The sequence below is a fragment of the Lolium rigidum genome, chromosome 2 (assembly GCF_022539505.1).
Source record: "Lolium rigidum isolate FL_2022 chromosome 2, APGP_CSIRO_Lrig_0.1, whole genome shotgun sequence".
NCBI classification, from domain to species: domain Eukaryota; kingdom Viridiplantae; phylum Streptophyta; class Magnoliopsida; order Poales; family Poaceae; genus Lolium; species Lolium rigidum.
In genome coordinates, this window is record NC_061509.1 from 174884526 (window position 1) to 174902687 (window position 18162).

At 40.6% G+C, this 18162-nt stretch overlaps 1 protein-coding gene across 1 annotated transcript; it reads right to left on the reverse strand.

Moving 5' to 3' along the window:
- Positions 1 to 1933: 1933 nt before the first annotated feature.
- LOC124692620 (sister chromatid cohesion protein PDS5 homolog C) lies at positions 1934 to 8454 on the reverse strand. Its single transcript, XM_047226027.1, has 14 exons — positions 8061 to 8454; positions 7456 to 7659; positions 7187 to 7368; positions 6441 to 6567; positions 6002 to 6340; positions 5759 to 5809; positions 5031 to 5672; positions 4686 to 4790; positions 3968 to 4050; positions 3555 to 3606; positions 3353 to 3427; positions 3237 to 3271; positions 2776 to 2847; positions 1934 to 2692 (listed from the first exon to the last, which is right to left on the reverse strand). The coding sequence occupies exons 1-14, from the start codon at positions 8166 to 8168 to the stop codon at positions 2221 to 2223; spliced, it is 2547 nt and encodes an 848-aa protein (XP_047081983.1). The 5' UTR covers positions 8169 to 8454; the 3' UTR covers positions 1934 to 2220.
- Positions 8455 to 18162: the final 9708 nt, after the last annotated feature.

Here is an 18162-nt window from a genome sequence, read left to right on the forward strand (position 1 = left end):
CCGGAGCGGCAAGCGGAAGGAGAGGGGCCCATCACAGACGCTGGAGATTGGAGCAGGAAAAGCTTTTCCGCCGCCGCAGCCTGGGAGACGCGGAAGACCTATATAAAAACGATATACTCCTACATCACATTGACAAAAGTTTACATCACGGTAATGTCGACATACAATAGACGATGTATTTTACATCACCCTTGCGGGTGATGTAAAATGTATCACATCTCACGTCTACATCAAATCCTTCTTCTTCGGCAGCTCAATCTTCAAACTCAGTAACTTAAACTTCAAAATTTAGCAACTTAGACTTTGATTTTAACATTGCAATTCCTATTACTACCAAGTTGATTAGACGCTAAAATCGGTTAGAGCCCCCACTACCAAATAGCGAGCAGGAGGAGACAATGTCTGTCAAGGACCCATCACCCGAGGCGCCCGCGGCCAGAGCGCACGGCCTCTCTCCACTCCCCACCCGATCGGATGGAAGAGACGGAGGGGAGATGAAACTTTAGGGCGGCAGTTGGCCTCTTCTACGTGACGTGGAGAAATATGGGTCAATTGGTCCAAAATGTACATCACGGGTGTAAAAAAATGCACTTTTAGCCAAAAGTAATGTATAAAACGGCTTTTTCATCACCAAGCCAGTTTTACATCATCTGCTAGAGATGCTCTTAGTGATGTGGCATAAGTAGCACTCGAGAAAGGGCGGGCGCAATCCAAGCTTGGCATGTGAATGATGAGAGGCCGAAATTTGTGCCATGAAAATGGCAGGATTAGGCGGAAGGGTGTGAGGTAAACTTTTTTTTAGGTCTTACTCCCTCTATTGGGGATGATAAAGCTGTCGTGTATTTTTATATCGTCAATTTGACCAGCGTAATATAAAATGTACAAAATAAAAATTAACATCTAAACTTTCAAATGATATATGTTTTATAATATATACCTTGTACTACGTTGGTTAAACTTACGATCTCCCTAACAGAGGGAGTATTTCGATACAAAATAAAAGCGTCTTAAGCAAAATCATTTATCTCGGTCCACTCTACCTAGCGCTGGATAACCTTCACGGCTTCACGCCGTTTCCTCTTTCACAGGGATGTCTATCGTTTTGACCAAGTGTAGTGCGGCCTGCAGGACCAAATTAACAACGGATAAACACCCACGCACAGTGCAAATTAAACAACGACGGGCTGACGGCGGCCTAACCCCACTATCTCGTTCTGTACAGTCGTACAGAGATGCAGAAAAACAGAATGCCGCCTAATCCAGCTTCTGTTTGTCATTCTATATTGTCAGCTTGACCATGAGAAGACAGAAACCTCTGCAACTCTGCAAGTAGCCATCGATGCGTTGCGAATTCCAAGTGGCCAACGAAATTCCAAAGGCGATGTTCTGATGTGACGGTTACCTTTAAACATTGAGTTGACGATCAGGTCGTTCCTCCTGTCGACTTCCCTTTGCAAATGTTCACAAGGTGGAATTGTTGACCTGGTCACTATCTGCCAAGTGGATTACTGATGTGATGTCTAATGTCTACATGACAAGAGACGACCAAGACGATAGTGCTATTAGTTGATTACCTCATTGTCTGTACATGGACCGGGTAAGACTTACGAGGAAATAGTGCTCAGCATGCTCAACTCTGGTAAAGTTACAAATAAGATGATAACCAGATCTCAACAAATCATGGGAGATCACACCTGCAAGGCAGGCCTCTTGAGCTGAATCACGTTGTAAACAAAGACAACCACTGACATTAGAAGGACACTGCAAAACAATGTTATAAATATCACCGTCAAGTTGAGCATCCTTCTCCAAAACAGCTTTTCTCTGCGAAAAAAAGGTATAGACAAAAAACCTGCACAACTTCCACAGAAGATTAGACAAACCCGCACAGCTTCCATAGAAGATTAGACGAACATGCATATCTGCCACAAAATTTAATGATAAAATAGCCTATATATAATAGAACATCAATAAACTGGCTACAACAGCATCTGACACAACATTAACATCCAACAACAAGTTACGCCTAACATTACAGCTACTGAAATTTTTCTGGCTACAGCTACCTAGCTACAACATGATGCCCAATCAGCACACAATTCAATAGGTAACCGACGACCAAGGAGTTACAATCCATACACGGCGCAATGTCCAAACACCGATAATGAGACTAAGAGAGAGCAAACCCATTTACAAGAGATGTACACGGGCCAGCAAAGTTTAAGCCTTCCTCCTGCGCTTCTTTCCAGTTGATGCTTCCTGCTCCATTTCAGGTGCCTCCTCTTCTTTCTCCTTCCGCTTCTCTTTCACAGAAGATCCACCACCAGCCACAGGAGTCGCAGGAGATTTTGGTTTCCGACCAGGCCTACCTCTCACAGGTGCATCAGCAGATTTGCTTTCATCTTTTGAATCCTTTCCCTTGCTACCAACTTCCTTTGGTTTGCTGCCACTCTGGTTGCTGCTGTCTTTAGCCAAATCACCCTTTGGCTTGTCAGCTGATCGAGTGGCTTTGTCTTTGGCACCCTTTTCACCTTCCTGCTTAAGATCACCTCCAGTTTTAGGTGTCCCTTTGGCCTCCTTGATAGCAGTTTTCCCCTTAGATTTACTTGCAGTTGCAGAAGACGGTGTTCCAGCATTGTTTGGACGCCAACCTTTAGGACGGCCCCTTTTCTTTGGAAGCTCCCCTCCTTCACTGCAACCATGCAGAAAAAAACAAGTCTGAGAAGAACTCTAGGAAAACATCTAACTATGGATTCTATGTGTGATTACTCTTACCTTTTAGGTGTTTCTGTTTTTTCTTCCTTCACTGGCTGCACCGAGGTTCCTCTCCCTTTCCTGCCACGCCGCCTGGTTGAAACAGACAGTAATACAAATTTAACACATAACACCTTTTCTGTGTTAGGGATGTTTGATGACAGTGCGCAGAACAAGCGAGAATTAACAGAGCTCAGAGTTGGGAAAGTGGACGGTCATTAGGCTAGAGTCAGGTCTGTGCTTTCCTAGAATAGGCCAAGGACAAATAGTTTCCCTTTTTTTAAGATTTGACTGACCACCCGATCCCCTAAGTACATCTAGGAAGGCCCCTAGCACAGGAGTGATACTTGGTGCATGTTGGTTCTCACTAAATTAATTATGCATTAATAAATATTCAAATCATTGTTGTTTAGCTACTGCGAATTAAACAGGAGATTTCAAATTTCAAAGCTGAAAGTACACAAGTAGATGATTTTGCTTACGTCTCAGATGGCACAACAGGAGTTTTGCTTTGTTCCTGCCAGAATAACAGTTAATCAGAAAGAATGAAATAAAACATGATCCTAATATTACCCTGAGGTTAACAAGATGTGCATACCTCAGTCTCACTGATGAAATCCCATTTTTCATCCCTAAGCAATAGTACCTCTACATCTCCATCATCATACGCAACCTAAGCTCCGAAAAAGCACAGGGACCAACAAGAAAAGGAAATTGAACAGTTGGACTATGAATCAACATTAGTTCTTCAAGCAAATAAAATAGCCACCATGGAGGGGCAGATAAAATAGTGTACAGACCTTGTGCCTTTTTGAATTAGTGTCGAATGAGTCAACAACACCCTTGTAATACCTGATAATAGAAAAGAAAGGCTTATGAAAATCTAAAATGAACAACAAAATGAAATATGCAGACATCAACATCCATGACGAGCCAAAATGACTTGAAGTTTAGCAGATGAAATATATTTCTGTACCTCTGAATTTTATTTTATTTTTGCAGAAACTAGACCGTAGATTACAAGAGTTATTGACATAGTTAGAACTTAGAAAATTTGAGCAAGTAATGATAGCAAGCAATATCATATCTACATCTCATTCGTATAGGTCAATATTGTACTAGTAACAATGACTAAGCTTTTTACAGTTTGAGAATCCAGGAATTAATCATCTTCATGCTACATTATCAGACAAATAATATCCATCGCACTTACATCTCATCATCTGGCCACCAGACTCTGATCCTTGCACCAACTAGGCTAGCGTCCAGACCTTTGTTTTTCCTTGCACGAGGAGTCTATCAAGAGCATACAAAGTTAATGATCAGATCAAATACCTAGACAGAAACACATGCAAGCTCCATAGCAGGGAGAGGTGTAAGGAAAAGAAAAAAGAAATGCTTAACACTCTTGATCTGCAACACAGCAACAGCATCGCCGCTAGATGATCCAGAAAAAACGGATATCTCAGCATTGCAGATCTTGAGTGAGTCTCAACAAAATAAAGCTCAAGTCTATGTTTTCAAACTACTGTATTTTGAGATTTTGGTTCGAAATCACTGAAATAAGCTAGGAATCTTATTTAATTTCTTTTAACTGCAAGATAGAATATACAAACAGTTCAAACATGTAGTTCTGCATTGCACATCTACCTTGTGAAGTTTTAGCAACAAATTGAAATATACGTGTGAAAAAAGGAATGTCCGTAATCTCTACAAGAAATGCAGATGTACTGAACAGGAGTTCATTAGGCACATGCATTTAGCTTTTATCTGCAGAATGCAGAGGGGCAAGAGTTCACTCAAGTTATGATTTTATATACAAAAGTTAAAAAATGAATTGTAAGGGAAAGTAGGTGAAACAATCAGGCAATAGACCAGTCTATTTACAGAAACAATCATGTATGCGCATGTAACTAAGTAAGAATGAATACCTCCTCAGTATCTTGTTCACGTTTCCTCTTCAGCTCACTATTCTCCCCACTTTGAACCTTGGTTCTGCCTGAACCCTTGGTCAGAGACTTGGGAGAGACCATTTCCTGTATTGCAATGAAACAGTTGGTACATGAATAAGACTGCTCATAAACAACTTAACTATGATATCACGTTTACGAAATTCAAGTTGTGAGTGTCATACAGATTCATTATTGCTCATGCAATTAAGCTCTATTTTAGAACTTCCAGCGAAGACAAACCAGGCCCTTAACCATAAGAAATGACTGATATTCTACATACTCCTAATATAAATTTAAGTAGAGGTAATTATATTAGTAAATAACCTTTAGAGTCAGATCTTTGGCAGTGTCTTCCTCTGAGAGGGTTTCATCCTTTGGCTGTTTCAAGCTGAGCTTTTGCTGCTTCTTTGATGATTCTCCTTCACCCGCCTTTCTGGCGGAAGATTTGACATTACTCTTAGCTGATCGTTTGTTTAACTTTCCAGCTGAATCAGTAGCCTCCTCGGTCTTCTTTGAAGCTAAACCAGAAGCCTGGTTGTTTCTAGCAGCCTTCTTCTCCAATGACTTCAGTCCAGGAGGCCGGCCTCGTTTTGGCTTAACTACATCAGGTGTGCTCTCGTCAGGCTTTGCTGCGTTAACAGCTACTCCATTAACTGCCTTTTTGTCTGCAGATAACTCTTTGTCAACATCAACATTAGAGTGCAGAGTTGCCACAGACTTGCAGGGTTTGAGCTTTAGGTCTTCGTCTGAATCAACATCAGATGACTCCTTGGGCTTTGCATCAGGAGATTCTGTACCTTCATTGCTACCAGATTTCAACTGCTCAACATCTTTTGTGTTTTCAGTATTGCGAGACTGTTCAGGCTTCTCTTTTGGTGAAGGTGGTCCTTGATTAGCCTCACCATTATCAAGCGGAGTACCATCTTGTTCAGGACGGTTGACATCTTCCTCCAGTTTGGAAGATTCCTGCAAATATTGATGTGTTGTTATACTATCAATCATTTCTAGAATTGATTCATTTCCATGGGTATAAGAGATGCAGTGCAGCATACCTGGGGTAATTCATCAGAAATAGTCCTTTCAGAAAGTTTGCCATCATCCACCTGAACATCACGAGTGAGAACTAAAAAATTAGGACAGGTGAATCCACACCAACACTATACAGAAAGATATTTCCTTTTCAGGAATCATGTGAGCTATTTGTGAACTTATTGCTGGTCATACGACAACCCTAAATCTAACAAAATGCAAATATCCCCCAATATTAGTAGTCCTGTGTAAGTACTTGAACTGACCGTGTCCTTCACAGGAGGATCAGCATTGTCGACTTGATCAGCATTGTCGACTTGATCAGCATTGTCGACTTGATCAGCATTGTCAACTTGATCAGCATTGTCGACTTGATCAGCATTGTCAACTTCATCAGCATTGTCAACTTCATCAGCATTGTCAACTTCATCAGCATTGTCAACTTCCACCTTTACGTATTGACAAACCAAGGTTAAATTGTTGCTGTATTCATCCAAGGCAGTGCCTTGATCTTGAAGTAACTTCAGGAATACAGGTTTCATTTTCTCCTTGTCACAGATGCTTAGCACCCTCTCTGCAAGTTCAAAAGATGCTGGAGATATCTCCTGGAAAGATAGAACAGAGAATTAGTTCAACTGAATCTCTTTTCTTGCCCACGCAACATAAATCCACTTTATAAATGTGAAGAAAGCTGAAATGGCATACCTTCTCTTCTTTTCTAGCCTTTTGGAGAAGAAATGATGCAAGGTTTGCCTGTATTTCCTCACTCTCTTCTACTATCAGTTTCAGTGTTGTCGCCATAGATGACATGACATTTTCTGGGAGGTCCAATCTGAAAACGATATGACAAATAAAATCCAGTCATCAGAATTAGTTCAGAAAATACAACTAATAATGCATCTAAAATGATAAATCTCGTCAACCATGTTCATGTTAATTTAATTGAAAAGATGTAGCAGAACCAGCCAGTTTAACTGGTAACAGTGTGAAAGAAAATGCATCTGTAGGCTTTACAAACTAATACAATTTTCAGAAAGAGGATTGGAGCATTCAAACATTAAAAGGCAGTGCTAGCAACTTGCAAATCCACAATCACTCTAATATTAGCAGTTTATCGCAGACTGGTGAGTTTTAAATACTCAATGTAAGGTAAATAAACTACCACCTTGAACATGTCCAAATTGAATAATAAGATAATCAAGATCTGATAATATTGCTAGATCTTTCATCAAGAAAGAAAGGTACAGGACAGGTACAATAGATGAGTAAGAGTTAATCCATAAAACATAGATAAGAGGCTAAAAAAACATGTAAGGCAAATAAACTACCACCTTGAACACGTCCAAAGAATACAGGCTAGCAAAACTTACTCAAGCATATATATATCCAGGACAGTAGCAACGAGAATACATAGATGAAACTAGGATAAATAACGGGAAGAGGTTCCTTACGACATAGTTGTGAAGAGGTCTCTGAACATTTCCCGGATCATCTCATCCAACTCAAGATCTAACATGAGCACACATGAGCGGACCTTTGCCACGGTTTCAAGAATTGAAGCCCTTTTCCCAAAGGAAGGGCTCTCAATATCGTTTAAGGTCCGGAAGGCCTCCACAATTACAGAGAACACGTTCTGAAAAATTAAGAAGCACAGGTGAGGTCAGGATACAAAGTATATGATGATGAAACAATCGTATAATCAGGAAAGACCATGTGGTACCTTCATCACAGCATCCTCATAGGGAGCCTCAGGTGCAGTGATCCTTGTGACCTCAGATATGCAGGATGCTATCGCAAGCCTGACATCAGCGTCAGGGTGAGCCAGCAGGTCTCCCCTGACCAGTGCAGTCATCACTGGGCGAATGGCAACGAACGTGCTCTTCGGCGGTGATTGCTCCACCTTCAGCAGATGTATCTCGACCTCCTGCATAACAGACGATAAACTTGATTAGATTAGATCAGACGGGCGGGCGAGTTTAAGCTGGAACAGGCGCTGCCATAATCAGACCGTTATTTTTACTGCAAATCTAAATAGCAGGATGGAATTTCAAGAAAGCTGACACCGTGGTATCTCTGTATACCGATAGCCGAAAAGATGCAAAATGGTCTGAAATCAATAGAAGGAACTCCTCTTTGTTTCTGGTAGAACGAAGAATTGGGTAAAATCAAGAGAAACAGTGACCAGATAAACCAAGAGCACCAATCCAATCAATCCTCCAACCAAACCAGGAAACACGATACAAATACAGTGACAACCAGTATAATAGAAAAAGAAAGCGAAAGAAGATTTTAAAAAAATATACAAAGTTGGGAGAGAAGGCTCACGTCGAGGAGCTTGAGCAGGCCTTGGGAGTCGTCGGGCGCCTCCTGGAGGCGGGTCCCGATATCCTTGAGCTGCTCCTCGAGCTCGGTGTTGGGCACCTCCGCCGCCATTTCAGGCGCCAGAACGCCGAATCGGGGCGGTAGCCGCCCGGATCGGAGCGCTGGGTCGGAGATCTAAAGCCGCTAGGGTTTCCCCCTGCGGCGGAGTGGATGGGGCGGTGGGGGAAGGGCTGGGCGTCCCTCCGACGCGATGAGCGGTGGGGGACGACAGCGAGAGCGGGGTGGCGGTGGACGGTGACGGTGGTGGTGGTGGTGGTGACGAGAGAGATTTGTTCGTTGTGTATAGCTCCCAACGCCCCGCTCCCTTTCCACGACGAGACGCGATTTGGGTGCGGTGCGGGGCTCTGGTGGTGGTGGACAGACTGTGGGAATCGGCGGGGAATTTATGGAGGAGCGTTTGGGCCAGTTCGGCGCGGCGGCCTGCCAATTTTGCCAACGGGCGCGTCGGGACCTCCACCTCTGGGCGCCGCCGCCGGCCGGGGCAGCCATCTCGGCCGTCCATTCCTAGGGGCAGGCTGCCGATGACTGCCACGCAGCTCCCTGTCACCGAAATGGAAACTTCGCCTAGGGTTTTGGCCATCCTCCCTTCTCAACCACCAACAAAAGAAGAAAGGTTAGAAAAAAAAATTATCAAAGGAAGAGCACAGATGAAACTATGATTGTGGAAGGGCGGGCCATGGCGGACCCGTCTGTCACGGCGGCGCTCCATAGTGTGAGGTTGATAATAAGTCTCGATGAAGTCGTCGACGGAGATAACGCGGAGAGGGGGAAAGGCGGAAATAACAATAACGAGTAGAATGGTTGCGGCGAGAGGTAGACGATGACGGTTCGAGAAGAAGGGTATATATACGGGTAGGCAAGACTTGGGACCGTTGGATTGCGACGATGACGGTTCGAGAAGAAAGGTGTATATACGAGTAGGAAAGACTTGGGACCGTTGGATTGCGACGATGACGGTTCGAGAAGAAAGGTATATACATGGGTAGGGAAGACTTGGGACCGTTAGATTGCGTCTTATCGCAATCCAACGGTTGCGTCTTGTTTTCCATACGAAGTAACGACAATAATGTAATGGCACCTTGTGTATGAAACCTACGGTAAACAAGATGTTGACCTTGTCACGATATATCGGTGGATCCATGTAGTGGTTGCATTGGTGGCATAGATAGAAAAGGCAAAGCTTTTAGAAGCACCACCAAGACTTGTTGGTGAGGATAACGCGGAGAGGGGGCAAGGCGGAAATAACAATAACGAGTAGAATGGTTGTGGCGGGAGGTAGACGATGACGGTTCGAGAAGAAAGGCATATATGTACGGGTAGGGAAGACTTGGGGCCGTTGGATTGCGGATTATGGCAATCCAAAGGCAGCATCTTGTTTTCCATAAGAAGTAACGATAATAATGTAAAGTCGCCTCGTATATGGCACCTATGGTAAACAAGATGTCGATGTTGTCACGATATATCGGTGGAACCATGTATTTGTTGCATTAGTGGCACGAATATGAAGATAAAACTTTTAGAAGCACCACCAATACTTGTTGGTGAGGATGAAAGACGGTAAGCGGCAACTACAACTCGTTGCACCTGATTTGTTGAATAGATGCTTGATCATGAGCGCATATCAAGACGAAGATTGGTAATGCTAGAGTTAACTATCGTACTGAAGAAAGCCCGCTGATATAGGAAACTATAGTAGTAGAAGCACAAACAAGGGTGGGTTTGTAGTGCCTAGGCGAAGCTCCACAAATAAAATGTTAAAGATGGTCTTGAAGTTATTGGAGGAGATGAGAGATGGTGATGGAGGTTTAAAAGAGCAATAATGGGGATAAAGAGTGCATTGAGTAGGAGACCATGGTTCGAGAAGAAGGGTATATATACTTGCAAAGGATGCATGAAACCATTGGATGTCTGCTATTCCACGGTTATGTCCATATTTGAATAGAAAGCAAACATGGTACAAATAACGACACTCCATATGAAATCAAAGGGTCCACACGATTGTTGTGTATCAAACACCAATATAGAAACATAGCTTTTGAAAACGCCGCCATAATTTGACGGAAATGATGAATATGATGAACAATGGGTCTAGATCTCTATAGTGATGTGTCAAGTAGCCGCTTTAATGTGAGTACATTGGATGGTGTTGCTAGAACTTGACGAGAACGATAGGATTTTACTCTTGTTAACAAATGGAAGTTAGGAACAGAGGCTAGAGGGTTTCGACCCACTTGAGTTAACAATGTTGGTGAAGAAAGCATCACAATACAATAGGTCTGACTATGCTATTGAATTGAGATGGTAGTCCCAAAGGTTATAACAAGTCTCAGAGTCACCAGAGAAGATAAAATGGGGATGATGAAAGATGAAAAGGTGATAGTCGATTTTGTAGTTATTGGAGGAAATAAGATGGAGAAGACAAAAGGAGGAAATAGAACTAGCGAGTGGCTAGAGGTAGACGACAGTTGTTAGAGATGATAAGTATATATATATATGGTTAGAAAAGTCTCGAGACAATCCATTTGGTGTGCCTTGTTTTTTTAGAAAAAGTAATGATGAATTTATGATGGTACCTCGCATGAAACCTATGGCAAAAAAATATGGCGATTGAATCATGACTTTGTTGCATATGTATCACAAATAGAAATACACCACAAAGACTTGCTAGTAAGGATGCAATGTGAAACAAGTCAAGCACAAAGCAAGAGGTAACTATGATAGTGTATGAAGGAACTCGGTATGGTGGAAGCACAAGATGGTGCATGATGGTGGTGTCGCAATAGAGCTCAACATGTTGGTTTTGGAGGAGACCAGGGAAGATGGTGAAAGAGGAGATGAACAATAATATGAAGAGAGAGTGCGGTCAGGACTAGGATACGGCGGTTCAAGAACAAGGGTGCAATTATATGATGCATAAATTTGTTGTGTTTTCATTATATTTTTACTTTTTAAAAAATAGCAGTTGAACCCACAATGACATTTCAGAAAACATGTGATAAATGCGGTGTCTATTTCTCATCATGTATCAAAGTGTGTATTCATTTGCTCTGTAGTTAGTACCATTGTAATGAAAGTTTATAGAAACACCATCAAGACTTGATGGTGAGGGTGAAGGCGATGAAGGAAGGGTGTATCTTTCTATATTATAAATGTGTCAAATAGTCGCCTCAACGTGAGTACAATGGAATGCCATATAATTTTGTCCAAAATTTTGTCACATGAATCTAGCAAGTAGTAATCAGAGTTAGTTTGGTGTTGCTCATAGTTTCCATGAAATTATGAGAGTTGGATCCATACATATAGAGCGGGTTAGAGACAAAGTCAAGAGGATCTAGAACCACTTGAATGAACAACAATGGCGGAAAAAGAATTACATTAGATGGAACTTTTGTTGTACATTATGTTGTTGCTCCCAAAGGTGACAACTACTCTTGAATTTGTTAATGGATATAATGTGGGGGTAATGAATTATGAAAAGGAAAATAATGGCGAGAGATAGGAGATGATTATTCACAAAAAATGCTTCTATGTACAAGTAAAGAAGAAATTTGTATGTTGGGTTTTCACCCGATGGTTTCTTATTTATTTGAATAAAGCATGATGGTGCTTATAAAGATACCTCTTACAAAAAATTGTACACATTACCATGATATATTGAATGTGTACATGCACTTACTATGTTATTGACACATGCATAGAAGACAACATTTTAAAATCACCACCATGACTTATCGTGCAAGAATGGAACATTCATTGTGAATTATGATGAACAAATATGTGAAAATCTCTGAAGCATGTTTGCTGAATATCCTCCTGCATTTCAACATGGTGGGTGTCCACTAAAAAGGTAACATGAGATCATCGAAGTTGGATCCACTTATCCATAGCAAGTTAAAGGTAAAGTTTATACGTACTAGCTTCACTAGAGATTAAAAATCATGGTGAAGGAAAGATGTTGGTATAATGCATTTTACCGTTGAAGAGCATACAAAAAATATGCTAAGTGTACCTAAAGTACACGGACAACATGGAAGCTTAAGCAACTGCGAAACCATAAATAACAATATATTTAGGGATGATGATCCACCTTTGATAGCACTTTGGGGTCACAATTTATAAATTTTGGTCCATAAAGCAAATAGAGGGTAATAATTGTCAATCCCCAAATATTTAAATGTATGAGTGACTATTTATGCTGACGAACATATATCAACAAGAAGACCTTTAGTAGTATCAATAAGTTCCACCTGTAAACCTATGGTTGGTTTTCTATATGTTTTACACTAACAAGAGAATTATAGTTATATCATTACAAAATATGGAGACAAGGATACCAAACCCATGTGCCTTTTAACCTCAATCCATAAGCCTATCATGACTTGAAAATTATGCATAAAAAAGAACACACATGTTCATGAAACCACTAAAAGAATAACTAGTAGGAAAATGTATTATGTGTATCCATGCAAAATGTCACTTAAATCTCATTATACCAAGTTATACATAAAAAGTGATCAGTTGTGAGTACCTTTTTAACAATAAAATTTACCTTCGTTCCAAACTCATTATACTTCAAACTCATTATATCAAAGATTTAAAAAGAATAAATTGGCATAAAAAATAGTTAGAAACTGAATAACTGTTTTTGATTCACAAGAATGAATCATACAAATGAAATATATATATCACAATTTTAAATATATATTGAATGCATTGTCATTGGAGATATTACGAATGATCATTGCAATATAATATTACAAAGTACTCCCTTATCAAAATATATGGCACACCTTTTTCCCACAGTCTTCGATGCACTACTTTCAAAATTATATGGTATCAAAATGTATAAATGGTATGTTGCATTCGTCTTACAAATCCCTTTCATTTCATATATACTTATAAAAATTTGGACCTGATATAAGTAGAAATCACAAACAATTTATGGAAAGGCAACCAAATACACCATATGAGAATGACCATGGCCTAATTAAGTAGATAACAACCCACAAGTAAAAAACTTGATCTAGAGTACCTCAAAGGAAATCAAGGTTGAGCATTGATCAAAGAAAGGAAATAGGAATAAACTCAATTGTTAGTACACAACACCTTAACCATGATCGTTATAGAGCCTCCTGTCGTAAGTAAATAAACCTAGATCAACCTAACTCGAGTGGCCCTAAATGGGCCAGACCCGTATGATCAAATGGGCCAATCCAATCTAATCGAGTTCATATTTGGGCCATATTAATTAGCAAATAGGGATTACATGAATTAATAAAAATCACAATTCAAAGAGAATACCCATATAAATTTCTTAAAAATAAAAAAATCTCCTACATTAAATACATTAATGAGAAATCTAGAAAGATATTCTAGCATTTACTAAGATTATTATTTTTCAAAAAGAATAACCATATAAATTCCCTAACAAATACTAAAAATCTCCTACAATAAAAACATTAATGAGAAATCTAGAAAGATATTCTAGCATTTTAATAAGATTATTATTTTTCAAAAAGTATACCAATATAAATTCCCTAACAAATACTAAAAATCTCCTAGAATAAATACATTAATGAAAAAATCTAGAAAAGATATTCTAGAATTTAACATAATTATTATTTTTGGAAAATAATACCCATATAAACTCCACAACAAATACTAAAAATATCCTAGAATAAATACATTAATGAGAAAATCTAGAAAGATATTCTAGAATTAAATAAGATTATTATTTTTCAAAAATAACACCCTTATAAATTGCCTAACAAATACTAAAAATCTCCTACAATAAATACATTAATGAGATCGCCTAGAAAGATATTTTAGAATTTAATAAGATTTCATTTTAGATTTTTTCATTAATGCATTTGTTGCAAGATAATAAATATATTAACAAAAACGTCCAAGAAGATATTCTAGAATTTAGTAAAATTTCTTTCCAGACTTTTTTCATTAATGCATTTATTGCAGGATGATAAATACATTAATGAGAATGTCTCAAAAGATATTCTAGAATGTAATAAGATTTCTTTCCAGTCTTTTTTCATTAATGCATTTATTGCAGGATAATAAATACATTAATGAGAACGTCTAGAAAGATATTCTCGAATTTAATAAGATTTCTTTCCAGATTTTTCACTAACACATTTATTGGAGGATAATAAATACATTAATAAGAACGTCTAGAAAGATATTCCAGAATTTAATAAGATTTCTTTCGAGATTTGTTCATTAATGCATTTACTGTAGAATTTTTTTAGTATTTTTAATGATAAAAAGGTGCTAAAAATCTTCTACAATAAATGTGTTAATGAACAAATCTAGAAAGATATTCTAGAATTTAATAAGATTGGTAAATTCCAACTTTTGTAATAATTATTGTAATTAATAAATAATTAATGAATTAATTTAGTACTACAAAATATAGAAAGATATTGTAGGATTTTAGAGGACCTTTATTTCTTGGGATTTCTATTTTCCTATCTTTGGTTCCTTAGTTGTACCTATACCTGGGCAAAAGTCAGGCCGAGCCAAAAAAGCCCAAGGCAGAAAATCTAGGCCCAAGTCGAGCCCGGCCCGACCACCAGGCCTAAAAATCGGGCCCAAGCCCGGCCCGGCCCGACTATGGCTTTAGTCGCGCTTTACTTTGGCCCGAATCCCGGCCCGGCCCGACTATCGGGCTCAAAATCTTGGCCCGAGCTTGGCCCGGGATTTTTGGGCTAGGTCGAGTCGGGTCGTCCGTGTCGGGCTGCCCATGCCCAGCTATAGTTGTACCCACTTTTCCCCAACCGCTAAAATTTTCCTCACTTTTCCCCTCCATCTAGTCTTAAACCCTCGCAAACGCTCGGACGAAGGTTTGTAGTGAGGTCAAACCGTCAAATACCTTGACCGTTACATGTTGACGAGTAGGGCCACTTAGGGACAGTTCCTCTATTGGCCTTTACGTGTTGATGGGTGAGTTTAGGAGACATGTCGGACCTGCCATCCATCTCTCGCTTACGTGTGGGTACCTTTATTTCCCGATTGTGTGGCCGATGGCAGACAATGACAAATGGAGCTGCTTTGTGGGAGCCCTCGCTGCCAATGACCGATGGGGCCGTGATGTGGGACCAGAGCAGCTACTCCCCAAACATTGACAGGTCGGGTTGTGTATGATAGGTGGGGTCATCCGCTCCCAGCACCTAGCCCCCAACCCCAAGCAGCTCATACCCCACCTGCGGACAGAGCAGCAATCATCGGCGCCTCATCGCATCGCTGGCTCCGTCCTCCGGCGGTGTCGGACGGACTGTGGCACTGCACCTCAACCACGGCTCCAGTACGTGTTTCGTCCGCACACATTGTACATCGAGGCAGTACCCACCGCAAGCAGGCCCGCCGCACGTAGATCCTCCGCCCACGATGATATGTGCATTTTACATCATCAATATAGTGATTTATATGATCTTTTTTAAAAGATATTTGCCATGATCTATCATTATTTATGCCTTTTTAGTTGTTTTATGGGACTTTCCTACAAAGTCCCTTTTATTGGTATTTATCTTCTGGGCTCCTTTTTCGTATTTTGCTATTTCAGGGACCTTCTGGACGCTGAAAAATCAAAGGAAAAATACTTGATCAATTTTTCACCAAGAGATGGATCGCGAGACAAAGAAGCACAAGAGGGGATCCACGAGACCCGAAAGAGGCCAGGTGGCGCCCCCTCCTCAACTAGGAGCGCCACTCAGGCCCATTTTGGCCTCGAGCGCCGTTTAGGATCCTCCTTTTTACAAATGCCTCCACCTCGCTAGAGAACCTATGCCATATTTTTCCCATGATTTGTAGAGTCGGCGGCGGAGGCGAAAGTCCTCTCCTACTTCGGGAGAGGGCAGATCCTGCAGCACCGGAGCCTTTGGTGATGGGGAAATTGATGCCATTGTCATCACCACTCCTCCTTAGCGTAGGGGGAGGCCTCTCTCCATCAACATCTCCATCAACACCATCATCATCACCATCTCCATCTCCAAGATCCACCTCGTCCCCCTCATAGTTTGTGATTGATTGGACCCCGGATATTGTTTAAGTGTTATTTGCATGTGTGTGATAGGCAACTTGTCTTTATTTGGTGGAGATGTTATATTTTCATATTGTGTTGTGACCCATATGCCACTGATACATGTCATGTTTTACACTTGTGAGTAGATACACATGTTCTTGAGGGCATGGGATGAATTGGCTATGATTTCCATATAATATGCAATTAGTATTTGGTCAAGATTTAATATTTTATGACATTCTATAATGGTTTTATGCGGATGTCGATGACATATTACTTCACCTATATGAGCTCATAGGGCTACACTTTGATGCAATGATGAGGATTGAAAGGGACGGAATGATAGAAATCGTTTTCAATACTTTGAGTTGCATTAGAGAGATTTATGTCAGGGACCAATGAACTAACTACTATGGTGGGATATTTATGTCTTAATGATCCCTATAATTTCTCATGAAAATGGCACTAGGACCTATCATAAGGGGTGTATTTGCTCATATCTATGGCTGCACCTATTCTAGGCTCCGCCCTAAAGAAATGAAACTTGACAATATATTCACCATGTAGTGTAGAAATCTAAATCCAAGTAAACACATGCCGCCTTCGGGAACGCTTGTCACATATAAGTTCACACACACTTGTGAAAGAACATTGCCCTACCATTATGATTTTGTGTGCTAGATGACAACATTACGATGGTTTAACGATGTGTTAAGTGGTTGATACGGTTCAAGCGTATCTATAATTTTTGATGTTCCATGCTTGTTTTACACCAATTTCTATATGTTTTGTTTACACTTCATGGCATTTTTATGCATTTTCTGGAACTAACCTATCGACAGGATGCCAAAGTGACAGTTCCTGTTTTCTACTGTTTTTGTATTTCAGAAAAGTTGTACATAAAATATTCTCGGAATTGGACGAAACGAAAGCCGAAGTTCCTATTTTACCGTCACGAAGATGGAGTCCACAGCAGAGACAGAGAGGATCCAGGAGGCATCTGCATCATTCTTAGGAGCGGGCCACCCCTAGCCATGGCTAGGGGTGGTGTGGGCCCCTCGGGCACCCACCGACCTCGCCCTTCCGCCTATATATTCATTTGGTCGGGAAAAACCTAAATACCCAAGCCTTCATCCACGAAAAGTTCCATCGTCGCCACCATCATCGATCCTAGCTCGGGAGGGTTCTGAAGCTCTTCCCGGCACCCTGCCGGAGAGGGAGATCATCATCGGAGGCCTCTACATCGCCATGCTCACCTCCGAAGCGATGCGTGAGTAGTTCATCTCTGGACTACGGGTCCATATCAATAGCTAGATGGTTGTCTTCTCCTCATTATACTTCATGTTTAGATCTTGTGAGCTGCCTACCATGATCAAAATCATCTTTATGTAATGCTACATGTTGTGTTTGCTGGAATCCGATGAATATTAAATACTATGGTTGAGATTGATTATATACTTGTTATATGTTATTTGTGATCTTGCATGCTCTCCGTTGCTAGTAGATGCTCTGGCCAAGTATGTGCTTGTGACTCCAAGAGGAAGTATTTATGCTCGATTGTGGGTTCATGCCTCTAGTTATCTGGGAGAGTGACAATAACTTCCAAGGTTGTAGATGTGCTATTGCTACTAGGGAGAAAACAACAATGCTTTATCCAAGCATAATTCTATTGTTTACTTTACACACTTTACTTAATGCAATAATCTGTTGCTTGCAACTTAATACCGAAAGGGGTGTGGATACTAACCTGCAGGTGGATTATTAGTCATAGATGCAGTTGGATTATGGTCTATGAATCTTGTTGTAATGCCCAAATGAATCTCATAGTAATCATCTTGTCATGTATGGTCTTTATTCTGTCAATTGCCCAGCTGTAATTTGTTACCCAGCATGTTATTCACTACAAGAAAAGTTCTGATAGACAACGTCTCAAAATCGTCCGCTAAGGGGTATTTTTCGTCGCCTATGGGCCTAACCGACGATATGGGTTCTGTTGTGGAAACTGCGTCG

Coding starts and splice junctions, on each gene's coding strand:
- LOC124692620 (XM_047226027.1), bottom strand. CDS start 8,168: ATGGCGGCGGAGGTGCCCAACACCGAGCTCGAGGAGCAGCTCAAGGAT. Junction 7,369..7,455: donor ATGAGGATGCTGTGATGAAG/GTACCACATGGT, acceptor TTAATTTTTCAG/AACGTGTTCTCTGTAATTGT. Junction 3,428..3,554: donor CTAATTCAAAAAGGCACAAG/GTCTGTACACTA, acceptor TTCGGAGCTTAG/GTTGCGTATGATGATGGAGA.